The following is an 18,112-nucleotide window of genomic DNA, read 5'->3' as shown; positions in this document are numbered from 1 at the left end:
TAACTTACAAAGCATGGAAAGGAAAAGCAGCATGTGGAAGATATAATTAATAGGAACATATAACAGTCAGCTCTCACATAATAAATTGGCAGCTATGCCTGAGGTAACTGCCTTTTATTTGCAAAATGCTATTGGAATTTTTTAAAAGTAATTGCACATTTTCTTCCATTTCCACATGGTCACAGAGAACATAGTACAGTACAAATACCAACAGGAATGCAATAAAATCATCACTGTTGTTTGTTGTTTTTCCTGCTTAGGGCTACGATCTTATTTAAGCCAATGTCCAAAAGAAAGGAGGAATACATTTTAGCTCAGAAAAAGACAAGTGGTAAAACATTTTACTGAGGTTTAATATGGAATAATTTAGAAGGACTAGGCAGGAACAACCAGAATAAATAACAGTAAATGGTCAGATATCTATTTGCAGAAGATATTTATTAATGTGTTCTCCTGACTTGAGTAAATAATGGTTAAGATAAATGTTCTGAAGTTCTTCCATTTTGGAGGCTTGACTTTTCCCCATCTGAAGGTTTACTGCAGCTTTTCCTGCAGACCAAGCATGATGTCTTTGGGTACACCACAGATGCTGGCAGATCTTCAGGTGAATCCAGTCTACCCCTTGCCTAGTGCAGAGCTCTGGAGTTCTGTGGGATGGCACCAGGGCTCCCCACAGCCAGCTGCTGCTTCAGCTGCCTCCAACAGCTGCTGCAAAACACAAAGCTGCAGTCCTGCTCCAAACATTTGCAACAGGAAACAGGAGGGCTTGCAACTGAGGTTTGCTGCTCTGCCCAAAACATGCAAGTTACTAGACTTTTTATTTGCCATTTCCAGGCTTCTCAGTGAAGTAGAGGGAGCTCCATGTCACTCCTGCTGCTACCTGGTGTATGTGATTCCCCTCTGTACCCAAGTGGGAATTTATAATACTGCTTTGTTACTCTGAATTTTCTTTTGGTTTTAAGCAATCTGATTGCCATCACTGCAATAGCGGGGAGGAAAAGGAAGTCCAAATCTACTTTATTGTAAATGTGGAGAGGATCTGGCCTATATTGTCTGTGAGTAAATGAGGATGGGATCTCGTAACCACCTAACACTGGAGTGAGTTCTTAGCACCATAAATGTGATTAGAAGCTTTACTGCTGTTTAAAATTGAACAGCCTGAAGACCAGGAAATAGAGTTTGCTGTGAAATATTCCTGCTGTAACTAGTCTCTGTACTGCTGACCCCAGGGGATCTTGCATTTGCTGCAGGCTGAGTCTAGTAGGCAGTTTGCTGCTGAACAAAGACTTTAAATAGCAAGTTTTTAAAAAGTACATACTTGCAATTTTTGAGCTGATGAGTTTAGAATGATGTTCTAGCAAGCTCAGTATACTCCAAATTAATTAGCAGTGATCCTTTTAACAGGGTAATTATTATATCAGCAAGTGGTAAACTCAAAATGAATACGAGTAGGTCAGGCTTGCATCCACAAGGAAAAGCTGTCTTGTGGGTTCTACCAAGTGGTTCTAAATTCATTCCAGTGTGAAAGGTTTTAGACAGCACACATCATCATCAGAACTGTCACTTTTTTACCTCTAGACTTGAATTAAAATCTGAAATGAAGTTGCAATTCCATTTTTCATATGTCTACCTCACAACACCATGGCAAGTAGTGATTGGCTTTTTAAAGCTGCTGCTGGAAAAAGGCTGAAAATAAGCAGAGAAGAAGTGTTGCACATTATTACTACTATATAAATGGTAGACAAGGCTATGAAGCATGTGATACTTCCTTATGGCTGTGCATTTTCTTCCTTCATAATGGAAGGGTCTTATCCTGCATAGAACAGTAAGAACTCACAAGTATAAATACATGTTCACATCTTTGGTGTTTGGACTTTTTAAACAGGTTCATCTTTCAAAGAATAAATGTGTCATTGTTTATCAGGCTGTGGATAAGCAAGTATATGACTGCTGCAGTGATGGCAGAAACACTTCCATTCATTCCTGAAACCAGACCCTGGTCTTCAGATAGTTGAGGCTTTAGAAAATAAGGTTTAATTTGGTGTTTTAATATGGGAAATTACCTTAATTAGGTCACTCTATGTTCTTTTCTGCTCTCTTTCAGAATGGATGCAGGAATCTGTAAAAGCACCTGCTATTTTCTGTAAGAATATAATTTTTAGGCAGACTTTCAAAAATCACTTTATCTTACTTTCAGCTTTTCTAAGTGAAGTCAAGCAAATGATCTTACACTGATCTCAGGTGTGCTCTTGGGAGAAATCGGGGCCCATGTTGTTCACTCCAAATGTGAAAGTAGGAAAGTACTAATTATTAGCCATTTCTTAAAAATGGATCTTGACGCTCACCAGACTAGACAATCTCTCAGGTTATTTCATGGGACCTTGTGGTGCTTTATGAAACATGAAGTGCATACCTGAATCCTTTGGCTTAGATTGCCTTGAGCAGCAGTGCCATCTTCTTTCTAGAGACTTTCTATGTCTGGGTCAGACCACTTGTAAAAATCATACAAAATGGAGACATTTTAAAAAACTGCCACAATTGTAAAAACAGAACTGTAAAATCAATAGGAAAAAAGTATTTACAAATACTTTGGTGAGGTTTTGTACATGTGTGTTCTGTGTATGTTCTAACTGGTAGAAATAGAAAGGCAAGCAACTCTGTAGAAAATGCCTGTAGCAAAAGCAGTTGACTTCTACTGATCCAGGGGACTGCTTTTTTCTTTTTGTTAAGGTTTAGGTTATTCAGACTAGGCAGGTCATAAGAGTCTTTTGTATGCAGTTTCATGTATTGCATAGCTCTTAACTGAATCCAGCCAAAGATGAGGTAACATCTGAAGAAGGTTTCCTAAAATTTCTGGAATGAACAATGTTCTCGTGTCACAGTAACAGCACTAGCATGCCTGCACAGTTGTTGCTGCTGAAGTTCCCCCTGTACATGGCAAATCTATTGTTCATCACACTGTAGTTATAGCCCTACCATTCTAGTAGTGCTCAATGCTTTTGTGCTTTCTATAAAGAACAAGCTTGTCCTTCCACTTGAATACATGCAAGTACATAGGTCAGCACAGTGCCACCAACAGTAATAACCAATCTTCTTAGTGCTCCCAACCTCTCTTGATACTACAAACTATGGCTACAAAACCCCTGTGAATAATATAATATGGAACTAATCAAAACCCATCACATAAATGGATTTTAAAAAGGTCCCATTTCTAAGAATTTGCTTGAGAAAGTTCTCCTACAATTTAGAAGAAACAAATGTTCTCTTGATGAAAAGATGACTTAGGCACTCAAGATGTATTTGATCATAGAAACCGAGAGAGAGCCCTTCTGAAGAAGCTGTGGGAAATGCAACCTCTTCTAAGTCAGTAACTGATCAATGATCTTCTGATGGAGCTTGGGATTCCTCTTTTGGAGGAAAAGCAACAAACTCTTTCATTTCCTTCTCTTGGTGACCAGTAGCCTGAGCACGAGCTTCATAAGGCTCACATGGGCAGCAACAGACTTCTCCTTTCCTGCTCTTCTGCAGAACGGTGGTGCGGAAGTCTAAGGTTATCACTGCCAGCCGATACAACTGTAGAGTCACAACTAAGATATTCTTAGCTGTAAAAAATACCAGCATCTGATTGAATATTCTGAAGTGGCCCATCAGAATTGAACGCACAATGAAGAAGGGGCCATCCTGTATGAAAAGGCTGACACCAATGTTCCAGAGTTCTGCACTGTACCTGCACAGCAGCAGGCTGGGGATCCGCCTGGCCGATGCACTTGGTTTGCAGCCAATATGCTGTACTGCAAGGAAAACAGTCATGTTAAAACCATTTTGTGAAGTGGAGCCAGGGTTGGCCTAAAGGGCACTCACAATACAGGGTACTCTGGATTATAAATGCATTCATGTGTAAATTTTGCAACATGTAGAATATCCAGTTTCTGGGATGTTTTTCAGCAAAACACACTGAGACACTTGTGTGACCTGACAAACAGGATTAAAAACCACTTCCTCTTCTGTATACCTCAAACATACCAGTATTCATACACTTCTACAACAAAAAGCAGAAATAGATCACCTAATGATTCTTCACAACTTCCCCAGACCTGTTATTTGGTCAATCAACATGCCAGACTGGTATGCATCCTTAAGAAAAAAAACTGTGCTGAAAAGGAACATCTAGTGCTGTAGCACTTCACTTTCTTCCAAGCTAAGACATTGCTTTTAAAATGTTCACTAGATAGCCATTGCCTTTTGCATGTGTCACAGTAAGAATAAAACCTTTCAGTGCCAGGGAATATTGAGCATCGTGTGGTTTCTGTCTGCTATGTAAGACTTGAGGCACAGTTAATTGTTCTTAGTCTTGTGGGTATCAATGTCACATTACTGCTGGAACTTGCATGCATGAGTTTCCCTTGGCTGTAAAGGTGGTGGTGGGCTCAAATGCTCTCTATGGTGTAGTGCCCAGAGAAGGAGCATCAGAAGGGTTTGTGGGGATAAATTTGCCTGTGTCTAACAGAAATACACAAAGCTTAATTAACCTGTCTCTTGGGCAGGGAGATTTCATTGGTTTAAAAAACATCACTAGTTGTGATGCAGTCAGAATGTGATGCAGTAACAACTGCCAAATATTGCAGCTTGCCAAAAGAGTTCTATTGTTTGAGTCAGTGCTGGGGAGGGGGGAGAAAGAGATGAAACTCAAATGGAAAATAAGTTGTAAAATGTAGAAATTTACTGAATCCATTAGGCAAAGCTTCAGCAGCAGCTAATGTTTTAATATGCCTCTGTGCCATTGCTGCTTAATAGTCTTAACTGCACTGCTGTAGTGTAATCATAAGTGCCTAAAAATTTCTTCTACGTCATGTTTGATGTGTGAATAAACATTCTGATGCTTGAACAAAAAGTACTATTTGTGCAACTGAATAGAGCTACCTAAAATGAACTGTACCCATAGTAATTTCAGGGAAATAGGTGTTCCGTAGTTTAAATTTTAACTGGTAAATGTAATAACTAGGAAAGCAACAGCTAGAGGAAAAAAATGAACAGATTGTTTAAGTGCTATTTGAATTTATTTGTGTGGTGGTGATGTATATAGGATGTTTTATATTTGGTTGGTTGAGGTTTTTTTAAACCTGACTGCTGTGCATCTTTAATAGAATATATTTTAGCAGTAGCAGGAATTTTAGCTATGATAAAGCTGAAATGTGATTGCATCTGATTTTTAGGAGGTGAGCTGCTGAGCTGAAATGCTGAAATATTTTCTTAACTTCCCTGTTGGAAACAAAGCCTAGCACTGTCCATGAAGAAAATACTAATGAACAAAATAATATTTCAGGAATTTTTAATTTATTATTTTAGTCAGTGTGTCAGCCTAGAAATCTATTTTGTATAGATGGAACTGAGGATAATGCAGTTTTGGACTGCTATAGTTGTTGCAAACTTGTGATTGGAGGCCAAAATGGTTGGAACAGATGATGCTCCAGAGAGCTTTCATTGTTCTTTTTGGACAGAGTGAAGCCCTTTCTGCCCAGGAACAAACACAGCCCTGAGCTGGCTGAATAGCTGGCCCTTTTAGATTAATATAACAGTGTACAGTCCCAACATCATGTGGTCCTTTAGGTCTCCAGTGAATAGGTAATTTCTCCTGTGCTTTTGGCTGTGCTGTTTGGTGGTTCACAACTGCATGCCTCTCTGTAGGGTCTAGGACCTACCCAAATTTGAGGCATAATATAATAGACCAGCTCTAACGTGAGAGCTCTCATAGTGAAGTTTAAGGCAGTAACAGGCAACTGGAGCAACACAATAGTGTAATCATTTTTTCCTATTCCTGAAAGTAGACAGCTCTATCAGAGAGATCAGAGGTTAGCCAGAAACAAGTGTTTCCTCAAAAGAAACCACAATGAGCTTTCTTCAAAAGCTGTTGTCATATGAATTCCTCTCCACCAGAAGACCTTGGTAAAGCTTGTAGTGTGTGCACAGACACAAGATGTACCAGCAAAAACTTAAGAGCATTTTTTCTCTTTTCTTGTCTGTGTGGAAGTACTAACCTGCAAGATCAAGTGGAAACTGTAACATACTCCAGGTCCATACAGCAAGAATTGCATTTATGAGAGCGTAATTCTTCCTATGGGAGGGGAAAAAGTGATAACAATGAAGATGCAGTTTCCTTATGAGATCACAAAAATGCTTCCTGTAGTGTTTGGAATGTCATTTGAAGGGTAGTTGAGTGACACAGTGATTGGTTTATTTATATGTGCTTTTACAATGCAACACTAAGGAAAACAGAAGCACCTTTTTGTATGGAATTTTTGCTGTTAAGGCTTACGTGTTCCAGCTGTGTAATTACACTAAATATCTGAAGCTAATGTTATGATAATAAGCATATGAGAATAGACTCTGTGGCTCAGAGGGGATATCTTTACCCTTGTAGTGATTGCATGTTCCTTGCAAGCCTGAAGCTTCTCTGCCAAGCAGGAAGGACTCTTTTCCTGCTCTAAAAGCCTTGCCATGATATTTACAAAAAATAAAATAGTATTTGTTAGAGAGGATGAATCTCTTCTGTGACTCTTTCTTTATGATGGATGTTCACAGCTCATCTCTCAGCAGTGTGAGGGGAAGGTGAGCTTACTTTCTCTGGGAGAGACCGCAGTGTTGAAAATTTACACCAGACTGTGCCATTCCCTTTCTTCTTATCTTTGAACACTTTGTCACTCTACCATGAAGTACACGAGATAACCAAAAAGGAACTTGGATAATGAATCACTTAAGCCAGCTCTAGTTACTTCCTTGCCCATCTGAAACAATTCATTAACTTGAAGGAGGTTTCCTGTGTATCCAGTATTTCAGCTCCTGTAGCCCTAAGAACTGATGCTGCCTGGCAGTCAGGCTGCTCATTTGGCTTTCTGAACCCTTTCACTGTGATGATGTGACATGCTTCTCTGCTGGCAACACGTGAGTAATCCCCAGCAAAACTCACAGGACTTGCCCAGGGGGAAAGGCAAGAGCAGGCACACAGAACCCTTCAATGTAGCCTTCTGCTTTCTATGGGAAATGCAGTTTTACCAACACTGCACATTACACAAATATCGTCAGCAAAAAATCCTTACCGAACATCCTCAATGTCCAAGGTCTCACTAGCAAATTCAAGTATATCTGCTGCTGTTCCCACAAACATGAGAAGCAGCTGAGACAACTGATCCCGGGTAATTTCAACTCCAATGGGGAGAAGCCATCTCCCAACTACTAGTAGCAGAAGAAAAGTCTGGTGGAGGGCCAGTGTCCATACAGTCTCACAGATTGTGGAGAGCTGATTGACAAAGACTTTAGCCTGTTTAAAAGACAACAATAATATACAGTAACTTCAGGAGACTGATGTTAGAGATATCATCAGAGACTGTGCTTGTCTTTGAGCCTGCTTTTGTTCTCTTTCACATTGTATGAGAACAAATAATTTCCGTCTGGCAAGCCTGGTTTAAAAAGGCACTTTAATACAAACTTGGGATAACGAATATCAAATCTTTCTCTGTGTACTACTCCTCCTGTTCTCATTTTTCAATTGGGCGTTATCCTTTGCAAACTCATTACCCAGGCACTTTCTAAATTCAATTACTGAGATTCACAAGAGAATGGTAGGGTCACCTCTTCTTTACACAGAGACTGGTTTTAGCAACAATAGTTAGTATGCAGTATGTTGTATTTTCACAATGTGGTTTTCTAAACTACAAATATATATAATGTACATGTCCTGGGTTGTTTGCCTTTTTTTGTTTGGTTTTTTGTTTAGTTGTTTTACTCACAAGGTGCTTATCTCTAATTGTCATAAGATCTCTACCAGAAACAGGAAAAGGTGCCCTACCGTCTGAATGATGTGGTGATCTGTTCCCTCACTTCCATGACTGCTCTCTCTGGATTGATTGAAGTCTTGATTGCTGACATTGACCTGAACAGCCCCAGGCTCATTGCCACAGTACTGTTGTGAACAAAAACATGACACACGTGTAAACATCCTACCCAGGGAGCAGATGTGCTCTATGGCTGAGTGTCCTGTTTTGCTGAACTGCAGAGGGTATCTGATGTTTACAAAGGTCCTCATTCTTAATGTAATTCCCCTCTTCTTCAGAAGGGAGGAATTCCTCTGATGAGGACAACAAGAGAGATCTGTTGGTAGGTTCCTGAGAAAGTACAGGGTTGTACTGCAGAAGAGGATGCAAATTCAAAGGCCAATGGAGTGGGTGACATCTGTGCTCTTAAGTCTGCACCCTGTGAATGTGATCTGCTTGCAGCTCTCCTGAACTTGCTACTGGATTCCCTACATGGTCTCTCTTTGGTTGAAATAGTCAAATATGGTAAAAACTGGTCATGGTCAGGCCCTATATTCAAACTTGTTCTCAAAATATCTGCTTTTCTTTTCTACTATCCAGGAAAAGCTCTCTGAAAATGTCACTGTTTCATTTTTCTGCATGACTTCCCTCAAGGTTGAAAATGAGTTAAGGTAGGATATTTGGGTTGTATCCTCCACCTCTCCTGCCCCTGCTGTGCCTTATTTTGTAAGGAAATTCATAGGGTGAGAGGTGAAATAAAGGAGCATTTAAGAGAACTAGACCTGTATAGTTGCCTACCCCTTTGAAATAGAATAAAGGGTATTTTTACTTTCTGCAAGTACATGGGGATCTGGGAAACTGAGTGCTCACTAAAACATACTGTTATTCCAATTACAGTAAAGCACTGGTGGGGCCACGTTCTGTCTGCAGCACTGTCCTGCCTTTCTACCTTCACACCCAAGGCTGGCCCAAGAGCAGCTGGGGGGGCATGGCTCTAAAATCTGTCTTCGTAACAATCTGTAACATCTCTCCATTGTAATAAAAAGAGAATAATTAGAAAATCAAACCATGCTGTTACTAAAGACTTTTATCCTGTCCTATTTTTGCCAGAGAATTGCAGATGACTTGCATTTCTCCATTGGGCCCCCCACCATTTTATTGCATGGGGATTGATTTTCTGCAACAATTGGAATGTGTTTGAGAGCATACTGAGTAGTTGTGTTGAGCATAAAGCCTGCCAATATAAGAGCAACATTTTTCAGGAAAATTTCAGATTCTACTTTGATACTTTGCTTGGTCTCTGATAATGTTGTTCAGTATCTGAGTAAATGCTGCCTCTTGTCTGACCTTATGGTAGATAAATGTCCTGTGACTTGAAAAATCTGGAAAAAATGTCAGTGCTTGTTGCTTTTAGAGTTGGCGGTAAAGAGTCTTAAGCTGAATGGTTGTTTTATTTGAACAGTGGGTGTGAGTGTCTTGAAAGATTGACACACAGATGTGGGGAAGATGATATTTCCATTTAGTCTAAAATTCTGGGCATGGAAATAGTGAGATGGAGGGGCTGGTACTCTCTGCCTGGCCACAGCCTTGTAGGGCTAATCTCCCTGAGTTTGCCCTTTAACTAAAGGAGAGAGAGGGAACAGCTCGTTCGGAGAATATTTTGGAAATGAAATTTAATTGGTGCTCTGGAGAGGCATCTCTAGCTGCTGCCTACAGAAAAACCCTAATGTCTATAGAGACCCATCCCAAGGTCAAAGTCAGGCTGAATTACTGCCACTGGCTGTGTGACACAGCTGAGGAGACCACAACCTAAAAATATTGCATAGCTGTCCTAACCACCCCAGAATACTAAGAAGTGAAGATCAACAAGTAGCCTGGGTAGGGCAAAGGGATGACTAACCTGTAAGGAGGAGGAAGACTGACTCTGACAGCCTTTGGTTTGTCATTAAGTCTGCATTTAAGCTCACCCCTCTGGCCCCTTGCCTGGGCTGGCATGGTAATAGGAAAGCAGCCATGAACCTGTACAAAACTTCTCATCCAAGGCTGAGGAGCTGCAGGACTCAGCAGCTTGACTGCTAGAAGGAGGCAGAAGAAACTATGCCATGCCTTGCAGGGGAGCTCTTTTTCTCTTGTTCTAATGGCACAAAGGTGCAGGAAATGCCTCTAAGAAAATTAATTCACATTATTGGTGTCTTTGGTAGGTGTCTTTCCTTCTATGTAATTTTTGTAAGTACTTTCAGCTGAGAGGTGGGTTGCTATTTCAGAGCAAGGCTCAATGATCTTGGACTGAATGGAAAGCTCAGGGCAAGTCCATAGCTCTTCTCAATTGCTTCCAGGCAGGAAATGGAAACCTGCATCTGCAAAGTCAGTCATTTAAATAGGGTCCTGTTTTTTTTTTGGTTTTTTTTTTTTTTTTTAAAGTAGGTGTCTGTATTTTTCATTTAAGTATGTTCATATCTTTTTGGGTTTGTTCTGCTCTGAATATTTAATGAGTGGTGATTGTGAAGTGATTCACTTGAAATTTGGAGAAGAGCCTTTATTTACATCATTTATATGCATGTAAATAGGACTGTTGGTGCCAGGCTTATTTACGTATCAATTTATGGATGTGCAGTGACTAAATGGGAATATGACAAGAAGCAAGTGAATATTGTTTTACTGTTTCACAGGCATTTGATAAACATAGTTTGCCTTTTTACTACTAGACTCCAGTTAGTCCTAAGTGTTGACTTTGTACCAAGCTAAATAAAAATGGTTTTGTTTTCAGGGGGTTTTTTTTCTGTGCAAAGATAAAACAGGAAGAAGCTGTACACATTTTGTATAAATTCTGACTTGGCTTACTTTCTTTTGTTTCTTCTGAGATGAAGCTTACATACCTCTGATTCATAAGCCATCTAATCAAAATGGAAATGCTGTTGCATGACATGATGTCCCAGTGCATGGCCTGCAGAGAAACTCACTGCCAGTGCATGGGGGACACCCGAAACACCAAACTAATTCAGGCAATTTCTGCTTGCACCTTATTTATAATCTATTATTTTCAAATAAAACTGAGGTTAGCTAAAGCTTTTCATAATGGGGCCAGCATTGGGGTGTAAAATTGACACTTGAATTTTAGGGTGGAGTACCCTCAACCTATTAATGTGCATGGAGGCTGTCAGTCTGAGGACATTTTGGAAGAGTCTAGCCCTTCCCTGGAGCAGGCCCTGTGCCAAGCAACAGGTACCTGGCTTGCTGTCTGTGCTATGCTGCAAACAGTGTGACTGTCACTGTGGAAACACATGTGATGTCAGAAATTCAAAGCACTCCTGACTGCTTCATTTTGCTCATACAGGAAAGCTGAAATGTAAAACATGAAGAAAAGATTATCTAAATTGTTTTCCAAGTTGAGGAATATAAAGGGTATGGCAAGGAAGCAATGGTGAAAGATGTAAGATATTTGAGGAGTTCATTATGGTATAATTTTAGCTGACAAGATAATCCCACCTCAGAATGAGGTGAGGGAATGGACAGTAATATTCACTGTATCCCCAAAATGTTCAAGTTAAGGTGGTTAAAAATAAGTACAAGGTTTACCAAGTATCTCTCTTATTCCTGACTGGAAGCCTGTGTAGACTACGACCCAGTTGGGTAAGCCCTGCAAAAGGTGGTCAGTTACTGCTTGCAGTGGCACACCAGGCATTTGCAAAGGTAACAGAGCCCTGAGATCCTGAACGTTATTATGGAAGAATGTTTGGGTTTTTTAATGGATTAAATGGTTTCAATTTTCTTGACAGCACACAGCAATCTTTTCTCTGTACAGTTCAATTGACTTTATCATCTCTCACGAACATATATTTCATCCCCAAATACGTGACCACAAAGTAGAAGTTCCTATGCAGTCAGTATTTCACCCTTGATGTATGAATGGCATTATATGTCCAGTTCTGCAGTACACAGAGGCAGAATTGCCTCTGTCTTCAGGAAGAGAGACTGCCTATTAGCACCTGCTTTAAATAACAGCACTGACATGAGCAGCTGATGCTTCCTGGTAAAGATTCAACATGAGATCAAAGTTCTACTGCCTTAAAGACCACATACTGTTTTCATAGTGTATATATTAAAAGTGTGGATCTAGTGACTGCATAATCACCCATTCTGCTTGCATTTAAATAATGAAATCCCAGGAATACATCAGTATCGAGAGTAGTGCTAGTCTGGATGCTGTTAGAGAGTGTTAAGAAAGCTGCTCCCCTTCTGGAGATATTGTTTTTGAATCTGTTAGATTGTGTGTTTCCAGAACTCTCTATCCTATCTCTCCAGGTATAAACTAAGCTGTTAACTTGATATACTCCCTCTTTAATTCACCATAGCAGTATATCAATAAGAACAAAGTATGCTATGTTCTAACATCATTTTGGGAAATAAACTGCTGCCTTTGACTACAGAATTAGCCTGTTTCTTGGACCAGATTTAACTATGACAAATGTTCTCAATATCCACATTACCTGTCTGTGATTGTTTAAGGAGATTTGGGAAAACAAGAAGACAATAAATTCCTGCTGCTGTATTTAGAAAAAGCCTGAGGCATTTTTAGTGTAAACACAATTTTGAATATTTGATTATGCTTCTGTGAACTCTAACAATGTTTCAAAAGAGAAAATGAGGCACTAGGTCTTTTTAGTCTAATTTATGTATTTTCCTCTGCTACTTTTTGTTCTTGGTCCAATCTGAACCTTTACTGCTATGGATGTAGGGCACTGCATATGTGCAAACACTGGCACAGACAAACTTTCCTTTTCACTGCATACAAGTGCTATAGGGATTTGAAAACTAGCCTGCATGAGGTTGACTCAGTGAGACCTGTTGGGTGAAGTGGCTCTGTTCTGGCCCTAACTGACCCCAGAACACTTGCCCTTAAAATTTTTACCATGTGCTTTAGTCCTGAATTGGAATCCAGCCCCCCATCGGCCCCAGATTACTATGCAGCACAAAGAAATGAAGGATATAAACCTTGTCAGATGTATTTCCAGCTGTGGCAACAATCTGTGTGTTCTCCTATGTTGCAGCAAACATGAGGTAACCTGAGTTTAAGACCCCTTTCACTGATGCCTGTCTCAGTTTTGACTTGCTTGAAGTTGTGGCATTTGCTTTAAAACACTGTGAAGCTCACTTTATTTTGCAAAGGCCTCTAAAGCAATGAAGTTTTTACCCTACTGAGCAAGATTCATGCTGGTAAGCTGGGGGTGAAAGGCTGTGTTTTTTAAACTTGTGGTCCTCAGTTCCTCAGATAAATACAAATAAGTGGTCTCATGTTTAGCTAGGAAAGAGGCTCATTATCTGATAATTAGGAAGTGCACAATAGTCATAATATAGCTGTAGCTAGACTGGGACACCTACCAATATGAAAGAAAGAAGTGGAACAAGACTTAGCGGACTTCTGTCTGCATGCCTGAAGCCAAACCATCAAATAATGCATCAATTTCAAACTAGTCCATCTTGTCTCATAATAAATACCTGAGTCCCATGATGAATTTCTAGTAGCCATAGTGATGGTACTATGCAAATCAGATATAAAAATATTGCTGGTGAAAACCTGTGAAGGAAAAGAAAAGATATCTTGGTATTATGATACATCATAAATATTTTCCAATGCAGATAATGTTTGGATATATGGCATCCTGTGCCTCTACCATATGGGGTATTTAGAGATAGGGTGACTGCAAATTGGAATTGTTATTCTTGCTTGATTGCTCATGCTGTGTGAATATTATAAGTAATAGGTTTATCTGTATGTCCATCTAAGGTCATATATGGAAATTTACTTAAAATTTATTTTTTAAGAACTAACCAAAGGCACTTTGCTGCTTGTATTTCTATCACACTATTTTCTGTATTTAAATAGATTTTACCTAACATGCTCTTTCTGATTTCATGAAGAGTGAATTAATACATTGAGTCACTTCACTGAGTGATGCTGAGATAAAGGTTGTTGCTCACAATCTTGTGCATTGACACAGGAAAGGTAGAAATAGCATCAGTTTGCCTAAAACAAGCACTGCTTCAGTAGATCTTTTAGTTGCAGGCTGTGCATTTAAAGTGGGTTTATGAAAATGGGTCTTGGCCTTGTTTCCCCACTTGTGCTAGCAGTGGTAGAATTTTCTAGTTCTTCTCTCCCTGCCATTCTTTTATATAACTGTGATGGGTTGGTGCTGGCCAAATGCCAGTACACCCATGAAAATCATTTATTCAAATAAAACCAGCAAATTAACTGATGCTGATGAAGCTTTATCATCTTCAGCTTCTTTAGCTGGGTTTATTCAGAAGTAATGGAGAGGTTTCATGACTTCTGCAAGTAGTGATTCTTGTGAGAGTGTGTTGCTGATATTTTCTTATTAAATATATGACATTTGATTGAAGTGGGGTTTTTTGGCAATTCTGTACTTCTGGAGTAGGAATGAGGTGCAATGCCACAAATTTTCCATCTAGCTCTGCATGCTACAGTATGAACTGGGCAGTGGGGTCCAACTCAGGACATTTGCTTGGTTCCTTCTATCCTGCCACTGGCACATTCTGCAATGAATTTAAACTGCTTATAAGTATGCAACTGAAGCAACATTTTGGCCAAATGTCATTGCATTTACTGTTTGTCCCTATGTTGAATGTACCTTTATTTTGGTAATCATGACTTTTCCAGTGAAGATTAAGTATTGAGGAAAACAAAATACCCTGCTGCTTAGGGAAATTACTGGGTTGCTGAACTGCTCTGAAATGTTTCAAACTATCCCCTTTAAGATAGTTTGGGTTTTAATTATTTTGTTTTTCACGGTTGAGGGGGTGTTATTTGTTTTGGCAGTGGGTTTTGTTGTTGTTAGCTTTTTTTTCCCTAAAAAAAAAAAAAAAAGGCTAGTGATTGTGTGGGTTTTTAGCCTGGTTATTTTGGGAGATAACACACCTCTCATTTGAATGGAAGAACTAACATTTTACAGTATTTCCTGTAGGACTTCAGCACACAAAAAATCCATCCAGCTGGCATGTTAGCAATACTGAGCTAATGATACCACATCAGGCCAAGAGACTTCAGGGGCTTTAACCCTGCCTTTCTTTCAGAAGGAGCAATCTAGAGGAAGTATTACATGGCCAGGCTCACTAGAAGACTTTTTTTCCACATGTGCTATTAAATGTTTTATGCTGGTGTAATAAGTAACAGTCCTCTGTCAATAATGAACAGAGAATATGAGGGTGTTGGAGGAAGGAGTCCTGATGCATAGTCTGCCCCTTGCTTGGATTGGTGATTGTCTGTGGAGTTGTTTCTACAAATGCTGATGATGTCTGTTCTGTGACTGTTTTCCACTGGAGCAGAAAATTATCCTGATGCAAATAGATGCTGGCCATTTGTCTACAGTTCTCACCTATATATGTACTTTTATTTTGATGTTTAAAGTGCTGGACCATGTCAATTTTCAAAATTTTCTTGTAGATAAATTTAGCCCAGTTTTCTATGTATGCATCTAACATGGATCTGCTTTTGGTTTCCATTTTTCTTTGGATTTTTCAAAAGCTCCATTGCAAGTGTTCCTTCATGAAGATTCTGCTGCTGCCTCCTCTCCCAAAAGAATTGGGTCTGTTCAGTCTGCCTGTCTCATAACTGCATTTGGGACTCTGCCGTTGTTCAACTTTCCAGTGTCCCAGACTTTATCACTGCTTTTATTGCATTCAAATTTAGAGCGTGGAACTCTTGTGTGAATTGTCACACAACACTCCTTCTGTTATAATGACTTTCACAGGTTGCAATGGGCAGGAATTTAAGAACATGGAAATACTCCAGGGTTCTTTAGTCCTGGATTTGTCTCAAGGCCTGCCTGCAGCTTGAGTTTTTAACAATAAAAGGTCCTAGTGAAATCTTGACAATTAGTTACATGACCGCCTCCTTTTCACAGAGCATTTTGTTTTGGTTTCCTGACCGCTGATGAGCTGTAGATGACAGCAGTAATTCTTTAGATGCATGTAAAACCCCATGTGCTTGGGCAAGCTCTGCTATGACTAACTTTTTTGTTCATTTCTCAGGCAGCCTTTCACGCATGGAAGTTCCTCTCTGGAATAGCCTCTCAAATCCAAATAGTTAAGCCACTCTTGCTGTATCAAAAGAGTGGCTGCTACTCATCTTTTATTTTTTCACCAAGTTTAGGTTCATGCAGTAGCGTGGTGCTAGCACTGTTGCATGGAGGAGAGAAGGGGCATACAGTCCTAGGGAAGGAGGTGCAATCCAGGGCACGGCAGGATGGGTGTGAGATGCAGGGCATTTGCAGGGTCCCTCCGCAGCCCTGTGCCCCTGCAGCGCGCAGCCCCAGCCCGCTGCGGCTCAGGAGGTGCCCCCAGCCCGCTGCAGCCCCACAGCATCCACACACGCCGCCGCACAGAGTGGCTCCCGCGTGGTCTGCTGTACACTCGCCCCGTCTGAACGCCCTCTGTTCGGCAGTGGACTAGCCAAACTCTACCAGCTTTCCATCCCTGCCTCCCGGGAGCAGCCGGCGAGCAAACGCGATCCCTGAGCGCCTGGCCGCGCCGGGGCAGCCCCTGCCCTCGGGGGGCACTTCGTATCTGCAGCAAGGTACATGCAAAGAAGCAAGAGGGGCTCCGGCGGAATATGCTCACCATTTGTAGCCTCTGCCTTGCTTAAACTTGAGGGTGAGCCCTGTCTCCAGGCACAGGAGAAGATTGAGCAGTGCCAGCAGCCAGTACTTGGGTTCCTTCTTCACGGCAGTCACTCTCCAAACCCCGATGAGGGAGTGCAACACGAAGAGCAGGCGAGTGACCAGGGCATTGAGCAGCACCATCAGCTCCATGCCGCAGCACCCCCTCCCTTCGCCCCGCACCGCGGGGCCCCGCCGCTTTTGGGAGCCCTGGCGAGTTACCTTGGCAGTCACCGGGAAGCCTGCGCCTCGCCGGCACACAGATCTGATCTCCTCCTCCATCTCCACAAAGGGGCCCATTATAACAAAAAAGAAACAGCATCGCCCCTCCCCCAGACTTCCTGAAAACTTTTTGAAGGGGAAAAAAAAAAAAAAAAAAGACACGCTTCCATGCTGCAGTGGTTTGCAGGCTCGGAACAGCCCTGGCTGGCCCAAGGCAGGGGTGGGGAGCGTTGTTTCTGTCTCCTCTATATCGGCTCAAGGACCGAGCACGGCGAGATTTTCCCTCTCGCCCAGTTACCATCGCTCTGCAGCCCCACTTGCTGCTCTCGCCTCATGCATTTCCAGCAAAGACACAATGAAAGGCACGTTATTAATTTGAATCATTTTTGCTGAAAGCTCCACTCTCCATCTCCGAGAGTGCAAACCAAGCCCCTCTTTCTGCTCTCCCTGAAAGAGAATTCATGTTTAGGAGATTTTTAAATTGTTTAATATTGCAATATAGAAAGCAGAACTTGTATGCTTAGTTCAATACTGGAATCCCTTGTGCAGCAGAAGTCAGAATCTGAAATCTAGACAAACCACTCTATTATATGATCTACATCCTGCATCAGGACTAAGAAGCAGGCCAGGTGCAGAACTCCAGAAACAGGGATGAAATCTGGGCTAACACTAATTTTACTGAATTGGTCAACAGAGGCATATACAAAAAATGCACTAAAGTTTGACTGTGAGGTCAGTTACCTCTAGGTGGACTTTTTGTATCCTGTGGGAAAGTGTATGAAGTACAGAATTTGTTTTAAAGTTTCCTTAATATTTCTCATAGAGATTATAAATTGTATTAGAATTTACACTTGGGTAACCAAAGAGAAATTTCTTCTTGATCAAAGTTGGCACTATATTGTTCCAGTTTTGTGTTAATTAACTACCAAAGCACTTGCATTTTGCAGTTGGCCATCTCAATTTAAGTGGAGAATCAAGTCCATGTAAAGTACTGTGGTGTTTCAGAGGTCCTGACTTCCTAGATTTAATTTTAAACAATCCTGTTCTATTTAAACACAAGATTATATTCTTCTGAGAGCTGTGACCTTTCTAAGAAGGTATTTTTCCTCAATTGCTAAGATGCAAATTTTCCTTACTGCAAAGCCAAGCCTCTTCTTTTATGAAGTGCTGGTGCTGGCCAGTTGATATCCTTGGGGGCAGTGGATAGGGAAGACTACTTTACTTTAACCCTGCCAGAAAAAAAAGGAAAACAAAAGTTCATTCCACAGTACAGATGACTCGCTTGGGAAATGCCTGAGTAAATAAATGGACTGTGTAGGATGCCTTTTTGAAGGAACAAAATCAAGCTCCTCACGCTCAGAGGAAAATGAATTCAAGGCAAAGACCTACTACAGATAATCCCTGGCAATA

General features: G+C 40.8%; 1 protein-coding gene and 1 long non-coding RNA gene across 7 annotated transcripts in view; one reads left to right on the top strand and one right to left on the bottom strand.

Annotated features, from left to right (window-relative positions):
- Positions 1–18,112, top strand: part of LOC137477849 (uncharacterized) — a 173,416-nt gene that overhangs the window by 102,576 nt on the left and 52,728 nt on the right. The gene's annotated exons all lie outside the window — the stretch shown is intronic.
- On the bottom strand, positions 74–16,768 carry TMEM26 (transmembrane protein 26). Its single transcript, XM_068197103.1, has 6 exons — positions 16,443–16,768; positions 13,305–13,383; positions 7,844–7,957; positions 7,095–7,315; positions 6,036–6,112; positions 74–3,791 (listed from the first exon to the last, which is right to left on the bottom strand). The coding sequence occupies exons 1-6, from the start codon at positions 16,760–16,762 to the stop codon at positions 3,376–3,378; spliced, it is 1,227 nt and encodes a 408-aa protein (XP_068053204.1). The 5' UTR covers positions 16,763–16,768; the 3' UTR covers positions 74–3,375.

Source organism: Anomalospiza imberbis, chromosome 8, assembly GCF_031753505.1.
Source record: "Anomalospiza imberbis isolate Cuckoo-Finch-1a 21T00152 chromosome 8, ASM3175350v1, whole genome shotgun sequence".
In the NCBI taxonomy this organism is placed as follows: domain Eukaryota; kingdom Metazoa; phylum Chordata; class Aves; order Passeriformes; family Viduidae; genus Anomalospiza; species Anomalospiza imberbis.
Note: the sequence above shows the minus strand (reverse complement) of the source record. Positions and strands in the feature narration are given on the sequence as shown.